The following is a 20,565-nucleotide window of genomic DNA, read 5'->3' as shown; positions in this document are numbered from 1 at the left end:
TTCCCTGATGCAAATTTATTGGTGTACTGATGTGGATTAACATCTGAAGTGGCCCCACAGGCTGGCAAGTCCATTATTCACTTTCAGCTCAAGCTGGAAATGTGAACAAAAATTAAATTTTAGTGAAGACAAAGTGTTGCAGTTCTCTACTTTCCCTTCTCCTTCCATTTTCCTCTCTTTTTGTGCGTGTCACTCTTTGGTTTTGATTCTGAACTCTCAATAATCACTCATCCTTGCCAACTGCCTTCTGGAGACAGAACACAGCTTTGAAAATGCATGGAATGTGCAGCACTCCTTTGCCTGCTAAGACATTTGCCAGTTTAGCATTTACCAGAGTCTGAAAATCTGACTTCTCAAGCTGGAAGAACAAGCTCCATGATTGAATGGGGATCTTTGTGTTGCAGCCCAACTGTTTGTTGCAGAGCAGGGGGAGCTGTGGGTTTGGTCTGATGCCTAAATCCACAGGGCTGGGACAAAGACACATGGCCAGTGTGATGCTGGGTTTATTTATCCATAAATACCTCCAAGCTGCAGCTGTGTAAAGTGTACAAAGCATTAATTCAGCCTTCTCATTATGGCACCTGGTGTCAAGTTACAGATCCCCCGTTACCTTCTGCATTCATCAGGAGTTGTCAAACAAAAAAAATGCTGGGAATTTCAGTATGATGAATCCTATAGCTTAAAAAAGCTGTCTTCAGAAGGATGGGTGTGGCCAATCTGATATTTCAGCTGATGAGGTAGATGGGTACAAATAGGTGTAACAATGTCTTCAGGCACAGTGCAGGCCAGAGAAGATTTAAGCTTTAGAGTGGTTCAGCAGCATCAACACTGCAGAACTCAGCTGGTGCCAGAGAAATTGATTTTAGATTGGTCCTCATCAAAAGCAACCCAAGCACATTTCTGACCTGAGTGGTCTTGGAGATTCAGTAAGGTGCTTTTTTGCTCTGCATCCTTTGTTCCTGTCTTATAGTAAAGAATATTAAGGATGGTGTTACCATAAAATGTAATGGAACATCACTTCTATGGAACTAATATGAAGCTGTGACAGTACTAATGTTTTATGTTTAAAGTTTCCTGGCTTGGTGGCTTTTCTCTTACCTGTGTTCTAACCTTTGGCAAGTCACTTCATCTGGCAGCACTTGCCATCCTCCTGTGAATGATGCATCAGTGCTTTGGAGTTTGAACTCTTTTACAGAGGTATTAATGTGCAGGGTGTCCTTACTCTTTAGTAAAATAAGATGTGGTAAAGATAATTGCAATAGCATATTGCAGTGTTCCTGAAATAATAAGCAATTGCTGCATGTTTTAATTGGTATTTAACTATAAATGAACACTTCCTAAATTTAGAGGAGTCAGTCAATCTCCATAATTCTTCTGGTGCACACTTTTTTAGTGCTGGTTTTATTGAATTAATTCTTCTGACATTTTCTGTTCTTAGAAGAAAAAAACGCCTTAAATGAGCTCTTGTAAGATTTCCTGTATTGGTGTCCAGAACTATTATAAATATTGATGTATCAAATCACTGCTTTCATAGTTACTACTGCTGTGTATCTTCCCCACAGACACAAATGCAAGGGGACAACTATGTTTATGATATTTTTTAGTGACATCTGGCATTCTCACAGGAAGCCTGGTGCCTGCTTGTCTGTTCGGGGGAGCCACATTCATGACTCAAAGCCAAGCTGCAAAAGGGAACATTATTGTTACTAATTCTAAAGGAATGAATATGATCAGGAGTGAGGACTATAAGTTAAAAGCAAGTGTTGATTTATTAAGTGTTGCTCCCTGTGAATAAAAGTCAAGCTTGGCCAGCTGGTGAAAGCATGGAGCTGTTGTTTCCTCATGTGCTCTCATGCATAGGAAGTCTCCTGACCTTGGCCTCAGTCACACAAGCGTGTACTGATCACTCCTTTCAGCTCACAGAAGGATTTGCCCTGGGACAATGTGCAGTTTGACTTCTCACATTGCAGAAAAGGTCCCATCTTCCACAGAAATTCCACCAAAAACCCACATAGCTTGTGCTCAACCCACCTTTGAGGTCCTGATCTAGTAACAGGAAGCTGGAGAACGCGAGGCAATGACAGCTCAGTCACAGAATGCTGCAGTGGATTCATGTGAGGTACAAATCTGTGTGTGCATCTTTAGTCTGCATTTCCAAAACCTTTGTATCATTAAATTACAGATTAATTAAATTAAGGATTCAGTAACACATAGATAAATAACAAATGTGCAAGATTTTAATGAATTTTCCATTGTTTCTTGAGGTTTGCTTGGAGCTGACTGGAATGTTCTGCACTTGAGATTTCTAGGCAGCAAGGTGTATGAATCATGAGAATATTGAATGTATCAGTGCAGAAGCAGTTGCTAGATTTTCAAAATAAAAGATACCTTCTGGTTCTTCAGAGCCTTTGTTTTCTTTAGCCATAACTGAATATCCTGAACTCCAACTGATAATCAGAAGGAAATTCTCTTTGTGTTTTTGTTCATCATATTTAGTACAGCACAATATTTAACACTGAATCCCCAGTGCTGGAAGCCCCCTAAAAGTTTCAGTGGAGCATGGGCCATTTGGTCAAAGGTTGAATTTTTTTCCCAAGATTTTAAACAAAACAACTTGCCTTAAACAAGGGGGTGGGCTATAAAGGCACAGTTAAGACCAGAAAAATTAACTAGTTGTGGCATGAAGCTAAAATGGCTTCTGGAGTAGGAACAAAGCACAGTGTCCTTGAACATGTTGAATGTTCAACTGTTCAACTGCTCTGTCCATAATCCAAGGAAACTCAGAACTGTCCAGAAAAGTTCTCTGCTGTATTTTTCAAATGGGGCATTGCTACTATTGGTGGCATAAGAAAGGTTTCCTCATTTTGCTATTTGCAAATTAGGAGTGGCTGAGCTGATGCAGAAGAAACTGGTGACATCTGTGCTATTCTCTCCAGTGGGTGAATAATTCATAATTCCATATGCCATGCATTTGAGCAGGCATCAGAGCACCTTATGGGGTATTTCCCACTACAGATAACAAATTGTTAAATTGAGGCTAACAGAATTCATATTCTTTTGCTGAAAGAAGAAAAAAACTTTAATTTTCCTGTTTTCATATGAATTTACACAAAGATAAAGCTTATTCCTTGGTCACAGACTGGTCTCATCACATCAGCTCCAGAACTAACTAGAGACTTCTGAATAAGTTTTCTCTAATATGTTTAGATATATTTTTAAATTATAATTCATTTATCAGTGTCAAATTACTTGGTTGTAGACATTGCATTAAGACAAGTAGCAAAATAAGTCAGGAAAATTGAAGGAAGTTTAAGGAATTTTACTTTTTTTTAAAGAAAACCAAAAACAATTATTGTAAAATAATACAGTTTATATTACTATTTTTATTTCCAAAGCTTGTATTGATATTGAAGGCACATGAAAGAAATAGAAAAGCAAACACAGATAAACTGAGAAATTTAGCAATGGATGACAATATTGATTATCATGATTTTTACACCAAACACTGAAATGCCATAAAATTTAGGAAACCTGATGCACTGCAGCCACTTGACATGAAAAGACTTTGCTCTGAGCTCTGTATATTCAGGCTGTGATGCTCTAAATAAGCCCCAGAAAAGCTGCAGACCCCAAAGCAGTGACACATTCTGACCTGGTGTTGCACAAGTTGTCAAACAAATCAACTGTACAGTTAGAAAATGGGACAGACATAAAGAAATATCAAGTTATACGCTAATTCAAAAGCTTCTACACGTCAGCCCTAAAGTGACCCAACAAAACTGGGTATTTTCCAAGTATCCCTTAATTCAGGATGTGTATTTCAATTCCTGCATATCTCTGCAACAAGAGGAGGCAGGAAATTCCTGATGCCATAGTTAGACGAGCAAGCTTTCAGTTGGTAGATCAGTTCCAGCCAGACCCACCATATTTTGCCACAAAATAACATAAGTATCAAGAGCAGAAAATCTGTATCAGTAGTGGAAAGATTTTAGCTTCCAAAATCCAGTATTTTCCTACTTTGTAAATAACTGGTTGCCACTGAAGCTAATTCCTCCTTTTTGATACATCATGTTGTAGATAAACATGCCAGGAGCACTTAACCAGCCAAAACCGCTTTCTTTTTTTAAAAAGAAAAGAATACATATGATGTAATGTGAAAAAATCTTTGGTAGCATTTAAAACCCAAGCATATAATACCTGCAAATCACGTTTCAGATGTACATCTCTTTGCTGCAGGATTTTTCTTACTGCAAAATCTTTTTCTTCTAGTAAAATTCTGGTTAGTAGAAAATCCTATGAAATGTTCCATGCTCGGTGCAAGGAGGGGTGTGAGGGTGGTTCTTAGAGTTGTGTGGTATCCCCATAGATCTGAAATTATTTGACAATATTTTCCATGGATCATCTTCTCACACAAATACAGGAATAGTCTTTTGTTTGTATAAAATAAGAAGCACTTGTATTTTCCAGCATGGACTGGCATGGTTGCGTGTTTCAATTGTGTTTAAGGTCTGGAAAACAAAAAGTAGACATTTTATTATTCATCATTACCCAAATGTAAGTTACATGATCTTTTTTCCTCCTTCTCTTTTTCTTTCCTATCACATTTTTATTTCTCTTCCTAGTTCCTGTTTCACTTTTTCCTGGTGCACAGTATCTGCTTGGTTTTTTGGGATTTTCTTACTCCTTCAGAGTTTATAAAACTCTTTAGATTTGTGTGTCACCAAAAAATAAGGTAGAGATCATTCCTCAATGTCCACATGTTATCCTGTACTTCTGGAACTTAGTCCTGTAGTCCTTCCTCATGAATTATTCTGCTCATCAGAGCAATCCCAGCCCCAAGAATCTGATATAATTACAATATGTGCACACTGTCTGGGAAGTTCCTCTGAAGCACATGAGAGCGTGCAGACCCCATACCTCACTGGCAGCTCCTGCTGAGTCTAAGGCACTGTATAACAGGAAAATGGGTTGTTTTGTCAAAACAGAAACCTTGGAAATTTCCCAAGAGATTGCTGTGACCCTGCTCAGAGGAAGATGCTTGAAGAAAAAGCCTGATGAGCAATTTACTTACGAGTACCTGCCTGACATCTTCCTTACAACTGCAATTATTATTCCAGCAAGGATTCCAATTGCAACAATGATTCCAACAATGATTCCAACCAGTGCAATTGTTCCCAGACCACCTGAAAGAAGAAATTGGGAATGTTAGTAGGTATCTCATGGACACCATTGATAAGAGGCTACTGATAGAGCTGGTGCTGTTCTGCTGCATCACACCCCTTGGGGAAATTTCTTATTATCTTGTGGACTCTGAAGCAGGTTTGGATGCTCAGCATCCAAATGTTCAGGATGTTCAGGATGTGAGCGTGCCTTTGGGCTGAAGGGCTCCATGTGGATGTGGATATGGAGACAGCCAGCAGGTGAGCCAGGGAAGGCAGCTCAGGGAGCAGGCTGTGCCTCCCCTGAAACTTTTACTTAATGCCATGGGCACAGGAAGGGCTGCTGGGAGGGGAATTCTCTGGCAGTTACATCCCCCCTTGTCTTTATAAGCAAATCTTCTCTTTAATACCTTCATCAGTTTTCTCTGGTTCCCCACGCCGTTCACCTGTAAAGCCAGAAATACAATAATTACTAACTCTGCTTTGTCCTGAGTGTTGCCTTCCAATTTGAAAGGCTATGGAAAAACTTTATTGACTTTGTCACAATGGTTTGTGGTTGTTCTTTTGGTAGAAAGTGAGCAAATAAAGTTTGTGAGAGTATTTTTGATTTCCAGATATTGTTTAGTAGATGGCAGTAGAACTTGGATATGATAAAACAGAAATGAAAGGGATTTTTACCATCAAGACTTTCTGTGTTAACTTCATAAGCAGTAGCATTTTCACTTTCTCCATCCAGGACAAAGGAACTTTCAGTAGTCTTCAGTTCTCCAAACTGCAAGAGATTTGTTATATTGTGTTATCTTGTGGGCAATGACAAGAACTGGGGGGAAAAAGAGGGAAAAGCAAACCTCTGTACATTGTCTACATGTATAAAATAGCATTTTAATTTATTGGTCTGTCAGGCATGGATTTTTTTTTTTTTAAGTTGTCACCTCTCATGTTTGACAGTGTACAGTGACCAAAACAAACCAAGGCAAGCTGATTTGTCTTCCCAGCTAGAGGCTTTCTACATCACATCTCTTGGTAGGATTGCAAAAGGTGTAGGAGGCTGCAGAATTTTGCAGACCTGACTTTTTTCAGTGGGTTTTTGTAAATTAGATTTTGAGTTTAGTTTCACTGAAACTGTTTGGGAGATACTGAAGAGGTGGCAGTGAATAAAAAGGTAGCATAAAAGATCTTTTATTTAGCATTATATACTCACCACTGTTGGTAATTCTTCATAATCTGTGTCATTTCTGTCTCTGAAATCAATTGTTGCACTTTCTTCTCCTTCTAGAACTGAGCTTGCTGAATAAAATTTTAGAAAATGAGTCAGGATTTTACTTGGTAATCACATGTTCTGGCTCCTCTGACACATAAACTTTATTAAACCTGACCTCTGTGTAGTGTTCTGTCCCCCTGCCCTTGCCCACATGGGAATGGGAAATTATTTGGAATAAGCTTGAATTCTGTTATACTCCTGTCCAAAGCAGTAGGCCAAAAAGCTGAGTTAACTGTACCACTTAACTCTGGTACAACCTTGAAACATACTGGTTATTAACATTTTATCTAAGAAAATATTTCCTGGTTTATTAAGCAAAGTTTCTCCAAAGTGGATGTGATGATTCCAGATTTCAAGCTAAGCATTACCTTCGGTATTAGGTATTATAGACTTCAAGCATCTTCCATTTTCTAAAACAGTGAAAGCTTTCTCCCATCTTTCAGCTCAGTCCCAGCTGTAATCTTTATTTTTAGAGCTTCCATCAATGCTTATGGGTGCAGTTATAGTTTGGAAATATTCCTACACAAATCAGTCCTGAGGCTTTCCTAAAGTTGCAAACCTTAGTTGCCATAATTTGAATATTTAGATAACAATGCAAGGGTTTTCCAGACCCCTGGTTCATCTCTGCTCTTTGATAAAATGGATATTTAGATTTTAGCACACACAGTGCTGTTAATTCAGAAGTACAGCCAGAATTCACCAGTAGGGAAATGAGCTGGAACAAGGTAAAGCAGGAAAGTTACATCTGTGTGGAGATAACTGGCGGTACCAAGAGTGTGCTGAAAACCTAAATATCATTTAATTCAATTTTGTGCTGATTCATAACCCTGTGACAGGCAGAGTGTGATGTTAATGTGGTGTGAGAGCTCCTGGGAGTTTGTAATTCCTGGTGATTACAAAGCCAGGTGAGGCTGCTTCTCCTGCTGCTGCCTGGGGCATAAAGGTCCTGCTAATTGCAAATACCAGTGGCTGAAACCTAAGCAAAGAGCTAATGGTAGATATCCTGAGCAAGTACTTCAGATTAAAAAAAAAAAGCACCAAAAAAACTTCTTTCCTGGATTTAAATTTTGTATCTAGCTTCTATTTATCAAAGCAACCAGATCAGAAAGACAGCTTTTCACAAGAATTCTTTTAAAGAGTGAAAATTACTGTAGATTTGAATATCTTAGGTATGAGAAATATTCACAACCTCTTTGTTTTATTAAATTGTGACACTGTTTCTACTAATTACATTTTTTGTTTAGTGACCTAAAAACATTCTCATCTCCTCTGCATGTGAAGTTAGATAATTTCTGAGTTGTTAGATTGGCTCCAAATACTTCTTATGGAAAACTTTATTATGCCTGAATGCACCCTATTTGTTTTATATATGATATAGCGGCAAGTAAACAGCTTTTGCTCTGTGACTGAAATTAGGATGGACATCTTACTTGATAATTTGACAAATTTTTGTCAAATTTGATATTTTTGACAAATTTGACAAGTAAAAATTTGAAAAAAGGGGTAGAATCTCTTTGGATCAGCTGTGCAGATGTCACTCAGAAATTGTTTTTCCTTAGTTGTAAGTTCCATTTAAATTTTGTTCATTTTTACCTGCCCCTTTTAATTTAAAAAAATTGTTTCAAATAAAAAAAAAAAACCAATATTTAATTTTGAAGTTGGTAAAGAAAAGAAAAAAAAGTACTGGCAGCTTAAAGGAAATTTTTCATGCAGATGAATGATTTTCCACTGAGGTAAAAAAAAAACCCTGGTTTTACTTGAAACTCTCATTTTCATTCTACTGGAAATTTGCAAATATTTTTCCTTTGCCCCCAAAACTGTTTTCTCAACTAAAATAGATAATTTTTATCAGTCTCCACCAATGTAAGACTGAGAGCTTTGTCTCATTGCCAAGAGACCAAACACTGAACTAAACTTAGATTTCTAATTCCATGTTTACTGAAGTAAATAGAATTTTGTATTTCTGTACCCTTCTAAGCCTGAACACAGATACAGTTTCTATTTAGGAGCTAAAAGAGTGTGCAGCTACTACTTCAGGCAGTAGTAGATGAAGAAGCTTTATTCATGTTATGCCAACAAGAGACCAAATATAGCTAATTAAGCCAGTTGGTCTCCCAGAAATCACTTTATAATCTATGGAAAGACTAAAACAGGGTAAATCACTATTCCAAATTAGATGGTAAAAATAATGGTTTGGTCATTTTTTGACCAGGTATTGTTGAAGTAGCATAAAGAGGGCTGACTTTATGTTATATATTTAGACACTCTCTAAATATCAGTGCAATTTAAGATACGACAATATTTTATAATCCTTATTTTTTACTTATAAAATAATATCTTTAAAATACAATATTGTGTTTTACATCATACAAATATGTACAATCATGGCTATGTAAATGTTAAGTGTGAACTAAGAAATTGCAATAGAACTCAAATGTGTATGGATGAGTTTACCTTGTAACCCCAGTCAGAACTGAAGAAACATCCTTTATTCACTAGTTGATAATAAACAGAGAAGGAGAAAACCAATTACTAGAGGAAAATCTCCAGGAGAAGGTGAAATATATTTTATATGTTACCAACAAGCAGCTTATTGGGAGAAGCTGCTCATACTCCTGGCATGGCAGTAACTTTCAGCCCTGAAAATTGCCTGGTAGTGAAGGCAGGAAAGGAAAGTGTGTCACACACCAAAGGTGTAGAAAATTAATGAAAGTCACAAAGAAACGTAAAATAATTTTTTCTTTTGTGATACTTGTTGCAAATTCTTGGCCATAAGTGGCAGGTAGAAAACCTATTTCAGTGTCTTTGCCCTCTCAGCACTGTGATTGACAAAAGGAGGTGGCCCAGATTAATCTTGCCTAATTTTAGGTTCTTAATAAAGGCACCTAAATAAAGTGTCTGCTTGCCCTTATCTTCTTTTATAGTCTGTAGGGAAAAAAATAAATACCTCCAGAAGATAATTCAGCTCACCTGAGATTTGGGTCATCCTTGGCAGTGCTGCCTTTCCTTAACTGCAAAGGGAAACTGGAATATGGCATCCCTATGAACTGCCCAAAGCTGAGGCTGATCTGGTTTCTGTCAGTCTGGAGGTCTTGTCCCAGCCCTGTTCGAGCTGAGGTTCTGTATTTGATGCAGATATTCTATTCTGGATTCTATTTCCAGGTTCATTTTAGACTGACAGGGGAGGTGGCTCAGTGGTGGTTAGACACTACCAAAACACATACCAGAGAAAGACTGGGAGGAAATTTATTATCAGTGCTCTGCATTTGCAGGAAGGAGCACTGGATACTAGACAGCTCTTTGTTGGAGAAAGTCATAATGAAGTTAAATATTGAAATGAAATTGGGAGACACTACTGAACAATACCCAGTACAAGGCTCTGCACCACTGACATCAAAGGGAATGCAAATGGCAATTAGGGGGTGTGTCCCTGTGTCATTTCTTGGTTTCATCTGATGTGGGCCAAATGTAGCAAGAGTCAGGGTTAAGTGGTGCTTCTGCATGTGTTCTTAATATTATCTTAGAGGAGGTTGTAAATAAAAACATTGCCTCACAGTGCTGGGGCTGTCTCCAAGGAGCCTCCTCTGTTTGCAGCTATACATTGCTGCAGATGTGAATTAATCATTGCATCCCTTCCTGCCAGAGTTCCAGCTGGGAGCCTTTCAGTTCAAAGTCCCAGCTGCTCTCAGGCTGCAGCTTCTCACACCAGGACAAAATTTGATGTCTTTAAAAGTTTAATACTACTTTGAAAACCTCCCATGCTTAAGCATCCCATGACCCACTTAGGAGAAGCTGAGCTCACTACTTCCATGCGTGACAGTTTACTAGAAAAACCTCTTAGGGCTGCTTTCAAAGCACACTGGTTGTGTTGGAAAGGAGAGGGAGTTGTAAAACTCTTGTTCATTAACATTTCTTTCAGGTATCTCCAAAACCAACAAAGATACTTCTGAAGATGAAAAATGTTGTAAGATCTTGTTTCTCTCCTTGCATAAACCTGAATAAACCCAAACACTAGTGGGTAAAGGCAGTGGTAAGCCTGTATTTTAGCTTAGTCCTTGAAATAGGAAGCCCTCAAAATAGAATGTTTCCATTTCTGATAAGAGACCAGGAGATAAAAATGGCAAACCTTGAAGGATTCCCTCCAGCAAGAACTGCAATAATCCTTTACTCATTGCCCTGTTTCTACGTGAAACAAAAAGAAAAAAAATAAAACCAGCTTCAGTTATTTATAACAGCTGAAAATATCAGCTAGCAGAAAGTTTAGCAGGATGGGCCACTTGGGACATCTCCCTTTTCTGCTGGAGATGTAACTGAGCAAACATCTGGAGCTGACTGACGGATTTCAGTGCCTGCTTCCGGAATTGTTACAGACCCAGTGGTGTTGTTTGAAGGACTGGGCATGGATGTGTGTGTTGGCCATCCTGTTTTGACTGCATTTTATTCAGCATTTATGGCCTGATACAGGAATTCCCTTTTTTCCTCCTTCACTTAATTTGATTGTGAGCAAACTGAGTCACTGTATCATTATTGGAATTGGTTCTATTGTAATTCAGTGAAAAAGTTCTATTCATGGTGATGGAGGTTTAATAAAAATGCAGGATTTGCAAGGGATCTGCCTTTTAAATCCAGCAGCTCTGTAATTTTCAAAAGCACTTTTGTCTGTGATTTGGCTTCATCCTCAATTTAAGTGTATTCCAGAGTCATGTCCAAAATCTACATTAGCTTAATTTTGTCTGAGAATAGTTTTCTGTTGTTTTTATATTATTTGATTTATTTTTTTTAAAGTATGCAGGTGTTTATTTTGTTGTGAAATTGTTCAACACTTTCAAATCCAAGGCACAAAATTTTTTGTACTTCGAAAATACAAGGGATCAAAAAACATAATATAGTGGATTCTGGGGTTTGAATTTTTCAACTTGAATTTTTTGACAGTTAAAATATTCAGACTTCAGAAAAGGAGAGAAGTTTGTTAATGAGAACTGAAATTCTCATTTGTACCTGCAGAAGTGTGTCTGCAGTATCCAGAGAACTCTGTGTCCTTGGTTTGTCTGGGGCCACAACATTGGCATTTTCTTTCTCTGTTAATTCTTTCTGGAAGTTGGAGTGATCTGTCACGCCATTAAAAATCCCCTGGCGTGTATTTAAGTGTCTAGACTGTTGCTCAGGAGAAAGTATGTACTGTCTAAATCCTGAAGTGCTTTCTGCAGTTTCCTTAGACAAAGACTGACAGCTTTGCTCTATTTAATGAAGGAAGCTGGGTGACAGAATACCAGAAACTTTGGAAAGTGTCTGCCAGCCGGGAAATGGTCATGAAGCACAAGGAAGGATTTAGCTCAGCCTTATTTAGAGTATGACTGACTTTGGTCAGGTATTCCATGTAACTCGTGATGACAATGCTTTGCTGAATTGTCAGAAACATTTCCTTCGGTCACCACACCCTGCTACAGATGGGTTTTATTGCTGGGGCTGGCTGAGCCAAAGGAACGAAGCCAGAGTTTAAATCGACAGTGCCAAGTGGCAAAGAAGCACTGGGCTGCTCCTCAAGTAAATCACATGTCTTCTGAATGTTACAATATCCCACTGGCAGAAAAGCAAACCAAAATGTGCTTTTACTGGGCAGATAGAGAAGCAACTCTTCGAGTGCTTGGTGTATGTAATGACCCCAGTCAGAGTCACAAAACAAAGCCAGGGGAGATAAAACTGGAAACTTCCTAAACTTCCTAAACTTTGTCTTATGCATGGTAAAATCAGCCACAGAGCTTTGGGCACTAGGAAGAAAATGATGAACTCCATTACAAAATATTCCCTTAAAATATTCCTTGCAGAACTAGAGATGAGTATTCCAAATTTATGCTTTTAATAAAGTAGTTGTGTCAACCTCTGCTTTCTTCTCTACTAAGCACACTGACCTCAGACCTGCTATCCCACCAATATGGGATAAAATTACTTTTTTATTGAGATTTGCTGTCCTGTGACCCCATTTCCCTGCTTGCAGTTTTACTAACAGTCCAATTGCTCTGAGCAATGAGGGTTGGAACAAAGCTGGACTTGTGATCAAGGTGTAAATGTCTCTTGTATCTTGCTGTAAAGTGGCAGAATCACAGAACTTTCAGTCTTTTCACTGCAGGGCTGACCAGGAAGGAGAATTGCAGCCAAGACAAGGAGAAAAGTACAAAACTTGGTGTAAATTGGGAAATTTGGACAAATGTGCAGCACAAAGCAGACATCTGCATACAGATACTGGGATATGCAAATGAAAACAAAAGGAGTTAAGAAATGACCTCTAATACAGTAATAAACTAATCTTTTCCCTAAATGACTTCCTGCTCTGGACTCTGAGGCTGCAGCCATGTGCCCTTTCACAGCTGCCTTGTTGGAGATTACTAACCCTTTGTATCTGCAAGCAGAACATCTTGCAGGTTCCTCAACTCATTTGTTTGAAATACTCATGCCAGACACTGAACTGGAAACTCTTAGGTGTTAATTCTGTTCACACAGTGATTTTTGGCTACCTACTTTATGTTGCCATGCAGCAGGCAAGTTCCCTTCAAATGTGTTTAGTCTGACTTTTATACTCCACTAACAATAGACTAGCTAATGTTTGGATGGGTTTCATAGTCATAAAAACATTTTAATATGGGTTTGGACTTAAGTGTGTCCCTAAGTGTGACTAAAACTCTCCTAACACAGAACATGCTTGCCTGAAAATGGTGATGGTGTAACAGCTGAATTGTGCTCTCACAAAGGATTATTCTGATGCAGTTTGTGCTGGATGTTGTAGTGTTTGTAATCAACAAATAGAAGGATGGAAAAAACCATGAGGAAGTCATAAAGCAACATGAGAATGTGCTCAGCACCAGCTTCTATGTCTTTGGAGAGTTTTTGGCCAAGCTTCTGAGATGGAGAGTTGGAAATCAATAGTGCATTTGTCTCTTATTTTTCCTCATTTGTTTCTCTTTAGCACATCCCAGCATACCTATAGTCCCAATCCCACATATTTTTCTGAAGCTCTGTGTAACAAATTGTGCACTGCAGAGCTCTGAGCTTTGCTGTGGGATTAATCCCCATGGAGAGGATGGTCTGTGCACACACAAATCAGAGGGGCCCTTTGAGAGGATCTGGGAGGACGTCAGGGGTAGGATCTGGCAGCATTTGGGTTCCATCCTGTAGTCCCTGACCACATCCAGACAAAAAACAAACAAACCAACAAAATAAATGTGCCACTGAGCCAGGCCATGTGCCCGAGCTGGGCCAGCAGCAGCAGTGGACATTTCTGTGGTCCTCGTGTGGCTCACCTCAAGTGACACAAGGAAAAACACCACATGGTCCTGTTGGAGCCTCACAGCCTGAAAACCTTCCTGCACTGCCTCATTATCTACCTAAATGCTCTCCAGCTTCTTTGCTGCTTTGGTTTTGTTTTTTGGTTTTTTTTGCAGATGATTTACAAGTCCTTGATCTGAGGTAAATGCACAGATTCAGTGGAAACTGCTGAATTGCAGGAGCTGAGAATCTGGCCTCTCTGTTTCCAGTTTTAGTGTGCAGCCTGAGTTAATGAAAGGTCCACTTGTAAGCCCTTCAATATGACTCTTTTCTTTGTTTGTGAAGTTACAGATTCAAAAACTAGCTGTTGGGATACAGATGTGCAAACCCCTCTGCTTGCCCAGCTGAGGAGAAATCCAATTTTATTTGTTCTCTGCTGGTTTTCCACGAAGACACTGAAAAACCAGATACACTAACTTGCAGATCTACTAACACAGCAAGGTGATTTTCTCCTTTCTGTGATATTTGCTTTGGGAATTTGACATGTGAAGTTAGATTCATATCATAAAGAGGTATATATGGGATGTGTAAGAGTACTCATCACTCTTCATGCAGGATGAAATGTTTATTCAGTAGAAGACTGGGCCCCTTTTCAATTTGTGACTGTTCAATTTGCTTGTATATTTTGTTTACAACCAGCAGTTACAGAGTTCAGTTTTCAAAAGGATTTAGAGTTGCCTGATTTTGTTGTTTGGCTTTGCTGAAATTATGACAGATTTTGGGTAAATCAGGACTCTTTTGAAAAAATCTTTTCTTGTGATTTCATAATTTGTCTTTTTTTTACAATTTCGAAAAACAAAACACTTTTTCATCTTTCATAGCCAATTGTAAACTTCAATTTCCTTTCTTATGATATAAACACATTTTATCAGAATTATCCTGTCCATGTTCTTACTTTCAGTCCAAACCATAAGTAACATGACCTGGTATAAACCTGCCTTGCATAAGGAAATATAATCTAATATTTGCCTCTAGGTAAGATCAGGGCAGTTGATATAGCCCAAGTGACATGTGGTATCTTGTTAAACAATCATGTTAATTTTTGTTCATGTTATGTGACAGCCAACAGAATAATCTCCTTTTCTGCAACGATGCAGCACCATGGGAAAGGTTTGGAATCAGGAAATGTGTTGCGTCTGCAAGGCACTGGTTTGGGTGCTCATTCAGCCCAACTTCCACCTCAGCTCCTGTGATTCTGTGAAGATTTGCCTGAGTTTTGACATGCTGAACGAGATCAGCAGGGCCAAGAGGTATCTGCTAATATGACAGTGAGAATGATGATGATTATTATTAGTAGTAATAATAATAATCCTTTTGGAAATTGGAAATATGCTTCTCTCAATTTGATCTCAATCCATAACCTGGAGTGCCCAGCCATAAGAAAAGGGAAGCTGCAGGATTATTTATTTTTTTTCCAGGTTAAGAGGTATCAGAAGGAGACTTTTTTTCCTCTGAAACCCTCAGGCCAGCTGTGTTCCCCAGGGGTTCACCAGTCTGGATAAAGCCACTCCACCAAGCACTGTACAAGTGAAGCCTTCCCCCATCTGGCTGTCAGCCAGCAGAGATTGCTGAAGGTGGCATTGCCACTTCATATCTGTTCTAATTTCTAATTGCTGATGCTTATCAGTAAACAGCAGTGATAGACACTAAATACTCCAGACTTATTTTATCTGGAGTCTATTTTCCTGGTGTATCCTTTGGAAGTTATCCTAAATGACTGGCTCCACGTGAAGAAAAAGTCACAAAGCCTGAACAGATACAGAAAACCTTAAATACTGTAAATCACATTCTTGATCCAGCTCTGGAGCTCAATGCAAACTGTACAGGTAATAAAGCAGAGGTAGGGTTTTGCAAGCAGGAAATATTCTTGTATTTTTATGATTAGTAGGGGTTCAGCCTGATTGTTGCTGGATTCCTCCCAGAGCTGAGAGAAAACATGATTTAAAACTTCTCAAAAGCCTGAAGATGAATCACCTTTTAACCTGTAATTCTGGTATCTTAGATTGCTTAATGTAATTCTATAATATACTGGTGGTTTTGCCTCATTTCTAATGGCTTTAAACTTTAGTACATTTAATATAGATGCTTTTTAAGGACAAGGTGGCTGGGTGAGCCTAGAAAACAACTTTTGTGACTTGCCTAATATCTGTTGACTTGAGTTTTTCTGTGAAATTTTGAAGCATAACTCCGAATTTCAGCCTCATGTCCTGACATACAGAACACCATTAGAAGTTTCAAGTCAACATCCACACACAGGGTGTATCAATACAGCTCCATTCTTTCCAGCAGGATGATACTGATTGTTATCAGGCCAAAATCAGGTACTTTTTTATTTAAAAAATAAATTATATGTAATTAAATTAATATGTAATTTATTTATTTGAAAGTTTGGGTCCCCAAATCCAAGCCTGATGAGTAGATGTATGCTTTCAAAGTTTAAAGTTACTGTATTTAGAGCACTGGTACTTGAAACTGCTGCAGCACTGCTTGGAACTTGTTCCATGGCAATGGCAGCTGTAAACCACAATTCCTCATGGCCAATTCATTCACCATGAGTCAAACACTGCTCAGAAAGACTGAGCTTCAAAGTGACATTCCTGGAATCAAGTCTTGGTCAGGGTAACTCTGATTTACTGTTAACAAATCAGACTCCTCTCCTTTAGCTGTAGAAAAACTTAAGCATCTATATTACCCAGAAGTGTATATTTCTTATAAAATTCCAAATACATACCTTTCCAAATTGTTCTTTTTGGTACATAGCACTTTTCATATCTGGCAATAATTCCCCCTGGTTTAGTTTCCCTCATTGTATAGATATTTCTTATGGCTAAGTTAAACTTAGCAAAGCCCTGCATAAGGATCAAATCCTAAAAATCTTGAATGTCTCTAAGCACAGAAATTAAACTCCTGAATGAACAGATTTACAAGTTACTTTCACGGAGTTATACCCCTAAATGTCAGTTAAAGTAAATCATCGCTTGCAGAGCCGGCTGTGTGTGTTCCAGTGATTCTGGAGCCTTTTCCAAGGGCTGTGGGGGGATCCCTCCCCTGCCTGCCCCTAAACCTCTCCCTCCCTTACAGAATTCTTTCCTAATACAGTCAAACTCAGCCCATCAAAAACTTCTGCTGTGTTTCTTTCCAGATCACAGCTGTAGTAGATGCCCAGTTGCAGTTTAAGAAGTTCAAATCAAGTTTTACAAACAGGTCAGAGTAACGATGTAACTCATGAGAGAGCACAGAAACTGTTAAATTACAGGAAATGTCTGGAAATAATTGTAACCAAACTTTCTCCTTACCTTCTTGAGCAAGTGCTACAAAAGGCAGGCTCCCCAGGACGAAGATGAAGAATGGAACTTTAATAAACATATTTGATCTGCTTAGAGAGTCGCTTTCCAATCCTGAAGCCAGACGGATCCAAATTCAGATTAATTCTTTCAGAGGCAGTGGAGAATTGAGATGATAAAAAGAAATCACTGCAAAAAAAATACTTTGGTATTCCAAATATTCCTTTAGCTGCTGTAGCGAAAAGAGGGGAGGTTTTCTCAGATGATAACTGAACAGTTAATGAAAACTGAGTGGAGTCTGACTTCTTTTCTTTAGCCAAGGGATGGGAGCAGCCTAAAGTGGTCCTCAATGAGCAGCCAGGCCCGCCCTCCCCACGCTGTTTGGTCAGGACCAAAATTATGATCTCAGCTCAGGTTTAAAGTTACAGGACCTGTTGTGGCTTTCAGAAGACTTTTATTTAGCAAAGGGGGAAAAGGAATTTAGGCAAAGCGAGGTGTTCCCTCCCTTCTGCAAACTGTCTTTAAAAAATCCTTAAGGAACAGCACTAAGGACACTTTTCTTGTTATTTCCAGCAGTGAACTGATGTGTTTTTCATTTCCAAGTGAGCCCCCATGTTTATCTAAGCAAGTGTGGTACTGAATGTGCATTTAGGGATACTGAAATAGTTTTTAGGGCAGGCTATTTAATTCTGCAGTAAATACTGTCTGAATTTTCCTGTGTGTCTGTGTCTCTCATCTTGTGTCCTCAAGTGACATCCTGGCTGTGCTTGACCATTTCTCTCTGCCCACAGGCTCGCTGGCCTTGGGGAGCTGATAGCACCCTTCAGAGAGAGGATTTTTCCTTTTCATGTGCAGTTCTGGGAGTGCAGCCCCTCCAGCAGCCTGGGCAAGACTCGTTACGTTTTCCTTGGCTGTGTTTCTGGGGTGTGAGGTTGGATACCCCCACCCTGTGTAAGAGACACCTCAGCTCACCAAGAATGGTTCTGAGACACAAACCGGGGCTGAACAGGATTTGGGGAACAATGACTTCTATCAATCCTTTTCTCAGCCTTGCCTCATCTTGGGCAAGGGATAATTGACTGAGTTGCATCTGTTTAAGAGTGTAGTGAGTTTTAACCATGTGTGAACTGTGCCAGTGACAGAGCTGGGTGAGGAAATGTGGGACCCTCTCCCCTGGGTTCTGCAGGTCCAGGACACCAGCACAGATTTATTTCCTTTCTGCCCACAGCTGTGGAATAACCTCTGCCAGAGGAGTGGGACAGACTTGTGGCAGAGGTTTTGTCTCTTTCTAAACACACACACAAAACCCCCCCACAACCAAACAAACAAAAAAAGAAACCCTGAAACCAGGGCTGGATTGTTTTGCACAGGGAATGTGAGTCTGAGCTGTTGTTAAAGACCCCACAACACTCGGTGATATAAAGGCCCCAAACAAATCTAAACATAAGCAGTGATGTAAAAAGGGCTGCAGATGGGGAATGCAACACCTTCCATAGGTATTTTCTGTCTTTCTGAAGTGCTAGGTACCAAAGGAATTCGTTAGCTGTCAATTATGGTGCTATAATTGTGTTTTTTGTGATGAAGAGGAGTGTAGGATGAGAACAGTTGGTGCCAATGCAAAGAAACAAGAGGCAATATTGGCTGATTGTCTTCAGGAAAACAGCAAAATAAACATTGCCATGTACTAACTTTCAGCATCTTAAAGTCTGGGATTAATTATTGCTTGATAACTCTGTTTCAAATTTATTTAAAAGAATGTTTGCTTCTTGGGGAAATGTTCCTCATAGGAAAGTGAAGATTGCTAGGGGAGTATGTCAGTTTTAATGGAACTTATTTTGAAAGACTGAAACAAATTCTCTTTTACCTTATCAGAATGGAATGTTTGGAATTCTTTATATATCTTCAGAACAAAAAATTAATGTGTACGCTATGAAAGAACAAACAGTGACTTTTAAATGTTAACAAATTCTCAACAGGAGTAAAAAGAGGGGGATTTTTAGAATTCCATTCAATTTTCAAAAGTATTCAGAAGACCTTTTACTTTTTTGATTATTCATATAATCAATTTTGTCTCATGTTTAGGAATAAATCTTTCTAAAGGAGAAGCTTTTTGCTGAATTATATAAATTCTCACTTTAAACTTTGCCATATTCTGGGTATAGAGCTGAGGCACTTGAGCTCTCAGGAACTGGAGATACCAAAGTTCCAGCACCTATTCCAACACTTTTTAATACTTTTATTATTCTTCCATTTTATACCAGCCTATATCTCTTGCTCCAGCCTGTTCCTGAAAGGAAAACTCCTTAGATTAACTTATTGAACTAGGAATAATTTAATAAAATCATCTTCTATCATGGTATCATAGCACACCAAAGGGCAAGAAATGTGTCCAGAGATGCAAAAGCTAGAAATATCTTAGTAATTGTCATCTTGGGATGGAATTGTTCCCGAGGGACAGTAGGGGCAGGAACTTGTCTTTGTAGGGACAGCATGTTGCTGTGCAAGGAGATGAAGGCTGGGAGACACTGCTGAGCCCTCTGATTGAAAACATCAACAAAATTCCTTTGGAGGAGCCAACATCCCCTTGGGAGAGGAGATGGATCCAGGGAGATGAGGGAGCAGTTTCCCCTGAGCTGTGCCACATTGAGGGGGTTTAATGAAACTGCTTCACTGCTTTCTAATTCTGTTAAGCCAACAGGTTCTGTGACAATAAAGGAGATATTCACAGGTTTTTATTTAACAATTCATCTGCATTTAAAGCAGCTCCTAGTCCTGTGCCTGTGTCAGAAGAGGAGTGAGCACATACCTGAGTGTGTGTTTGTGCTGCCTGCAGTGGAGCTGCACGTGTGCTCAAATGCTGGCGTGAAATGCAGGTTAGTTCTACTCAGGGATGTTGTAATTTGGTCTGGGTGTGTTATGACAATTCCCACAAATTGCCAGGATATGAGTGCATGGGTCACTCTTTTTATTTTGCCAGGCAGGTCTGTGTTTTTAATCCCCGTGGTTTTGGGGAGGAGGTGGAAAGGGTCTCGAGTACACTCAGCACTTGTGTTTTCATTTCATAATCCGTTCTTTCCGTCTCATTGTATCACTGGTTTGCAGAGTCTTGTGGGAGGCTTAGACTGTCTCTGGTTCAGTGAGAGCAAGGAATGAAGCAGAGCTGGGGGAGTAGAGAAGTGGTGACTGTAACCTGCAGCACGTTCTGCCTCACAGGCAGAGCTGTGCAGGAGGATGTTTTCCCCTGATTCACTGTATGAACCCAGGGGTTGAACTCAATCACAGATCCCTCCCATCACAAAAGGGTTTGACTTCATGTCAATAACCCATAAGATCATCCACACTCAGATTAATGTCCACCCAAGGATGAGCTCTCTCTAAACACTCACTGGGAAGGGCACACAAATGTCTCTCCACACAGGAATATCCCAGCTACATCTCCACAGTCTCCCAAGTGGGCAGGGGTTGTAGCATGGGGACACACCTCCTGCCTTCTGCCTGACTTCTTACAGAATTGTTCATCTGTGTGCTGCTAAAATTTCTC

At 39.3% G+C, this 20,565-nt stretch overlaps 1 protein-coding gene across 3 annotated transcripts; it reads right to left on the bottom strand.

Moving 5' to 3' along the window:
• Positions 1 to 3,363: 3,363 nt before the first annotated feature.
• On the bottom strand, positions 3,364 to 17,378 carry PDPN (podoplanin). 3 transcript variants are annotated; one of them, XM_015647959.3, is made up of 6 exons: positions 17,037 to 17,377; positions 6,361 to 6,446; positions 5,838 to 5,931; positions 5,570 to 5,605; positions 5,072 to 5,183; positions 3,364 to 4,508 (listed from the first exon to the last, which is right to left on the bottom strand). In XM_015647959.3, the coding sequence occupies exons 1-6, from the start codon at positions 17,104 to 17,106 to the stop codon at positions 4,502 to 4,504; spliced, it is 405 nt and encodes a 134-aa protein (XP_015503445.1). In that variant the 5' UTR covers positions 17,107 to 17,377; the 3' UTR covers positions 3,364 to 4,501. The 3 variants fall into 3 exon arrangements, with proteins under 3 accessions (XP_015503445.1, XP_015503448.1, XP_015503447.1); XM_015647962.3 differs by having other exon boundaries at positions 5,078 to 5,183; positions 17,037 to 17,376; XM_015647961.3 differs by lacking the exon at positions 3,364 to 4,508 and having other exon boundaries at positions 5,068 to 5,183; positions 17,037 to 17,378.
• Positions 17,379 to 20,565: the final 3,187 nt, after the last annotated feature.

This window comes from Parus major, chromosome 21, assembly GCF_001522545.3.
Source record: "Parus major isolate Abel chromosome 21, Parus_major1.1, whole genome shotgun sequence".
NCBI classification, from domain to species: Eukaryota; Metazoa; Chordata; class Aves; order Passeriformes; family Paridae; genus Parus; species Parus major.
Note: the sequence above shows the minus strand (reverse complement) of the source record. Positions and strands in the feature narration are given on the sequence as shown.

Coding starts and splice junctions, on each gene's coding strand:
- PDPN (XM_015647959.3), bottom strand. CDS start 17,106: ATGTTTATTAAAGTTCCATTCTTCATCTTCGTCCTGGGGAGCCTGCCT. Junction 5,932..6,360: donor ATGAAGAATTACCAACAGTG/GTGAGTATATAA, acceptor AATCTCTTGCAG/TTTGGAGAACTGAAGACTAC. Junction 5,184..5,569: donor ACCAGAGAAAACTGATGAAG/GTATTAAAGAGA, acceptor TTCTTCTTTCAG/GTGGTCTGGGAACAATTGCA.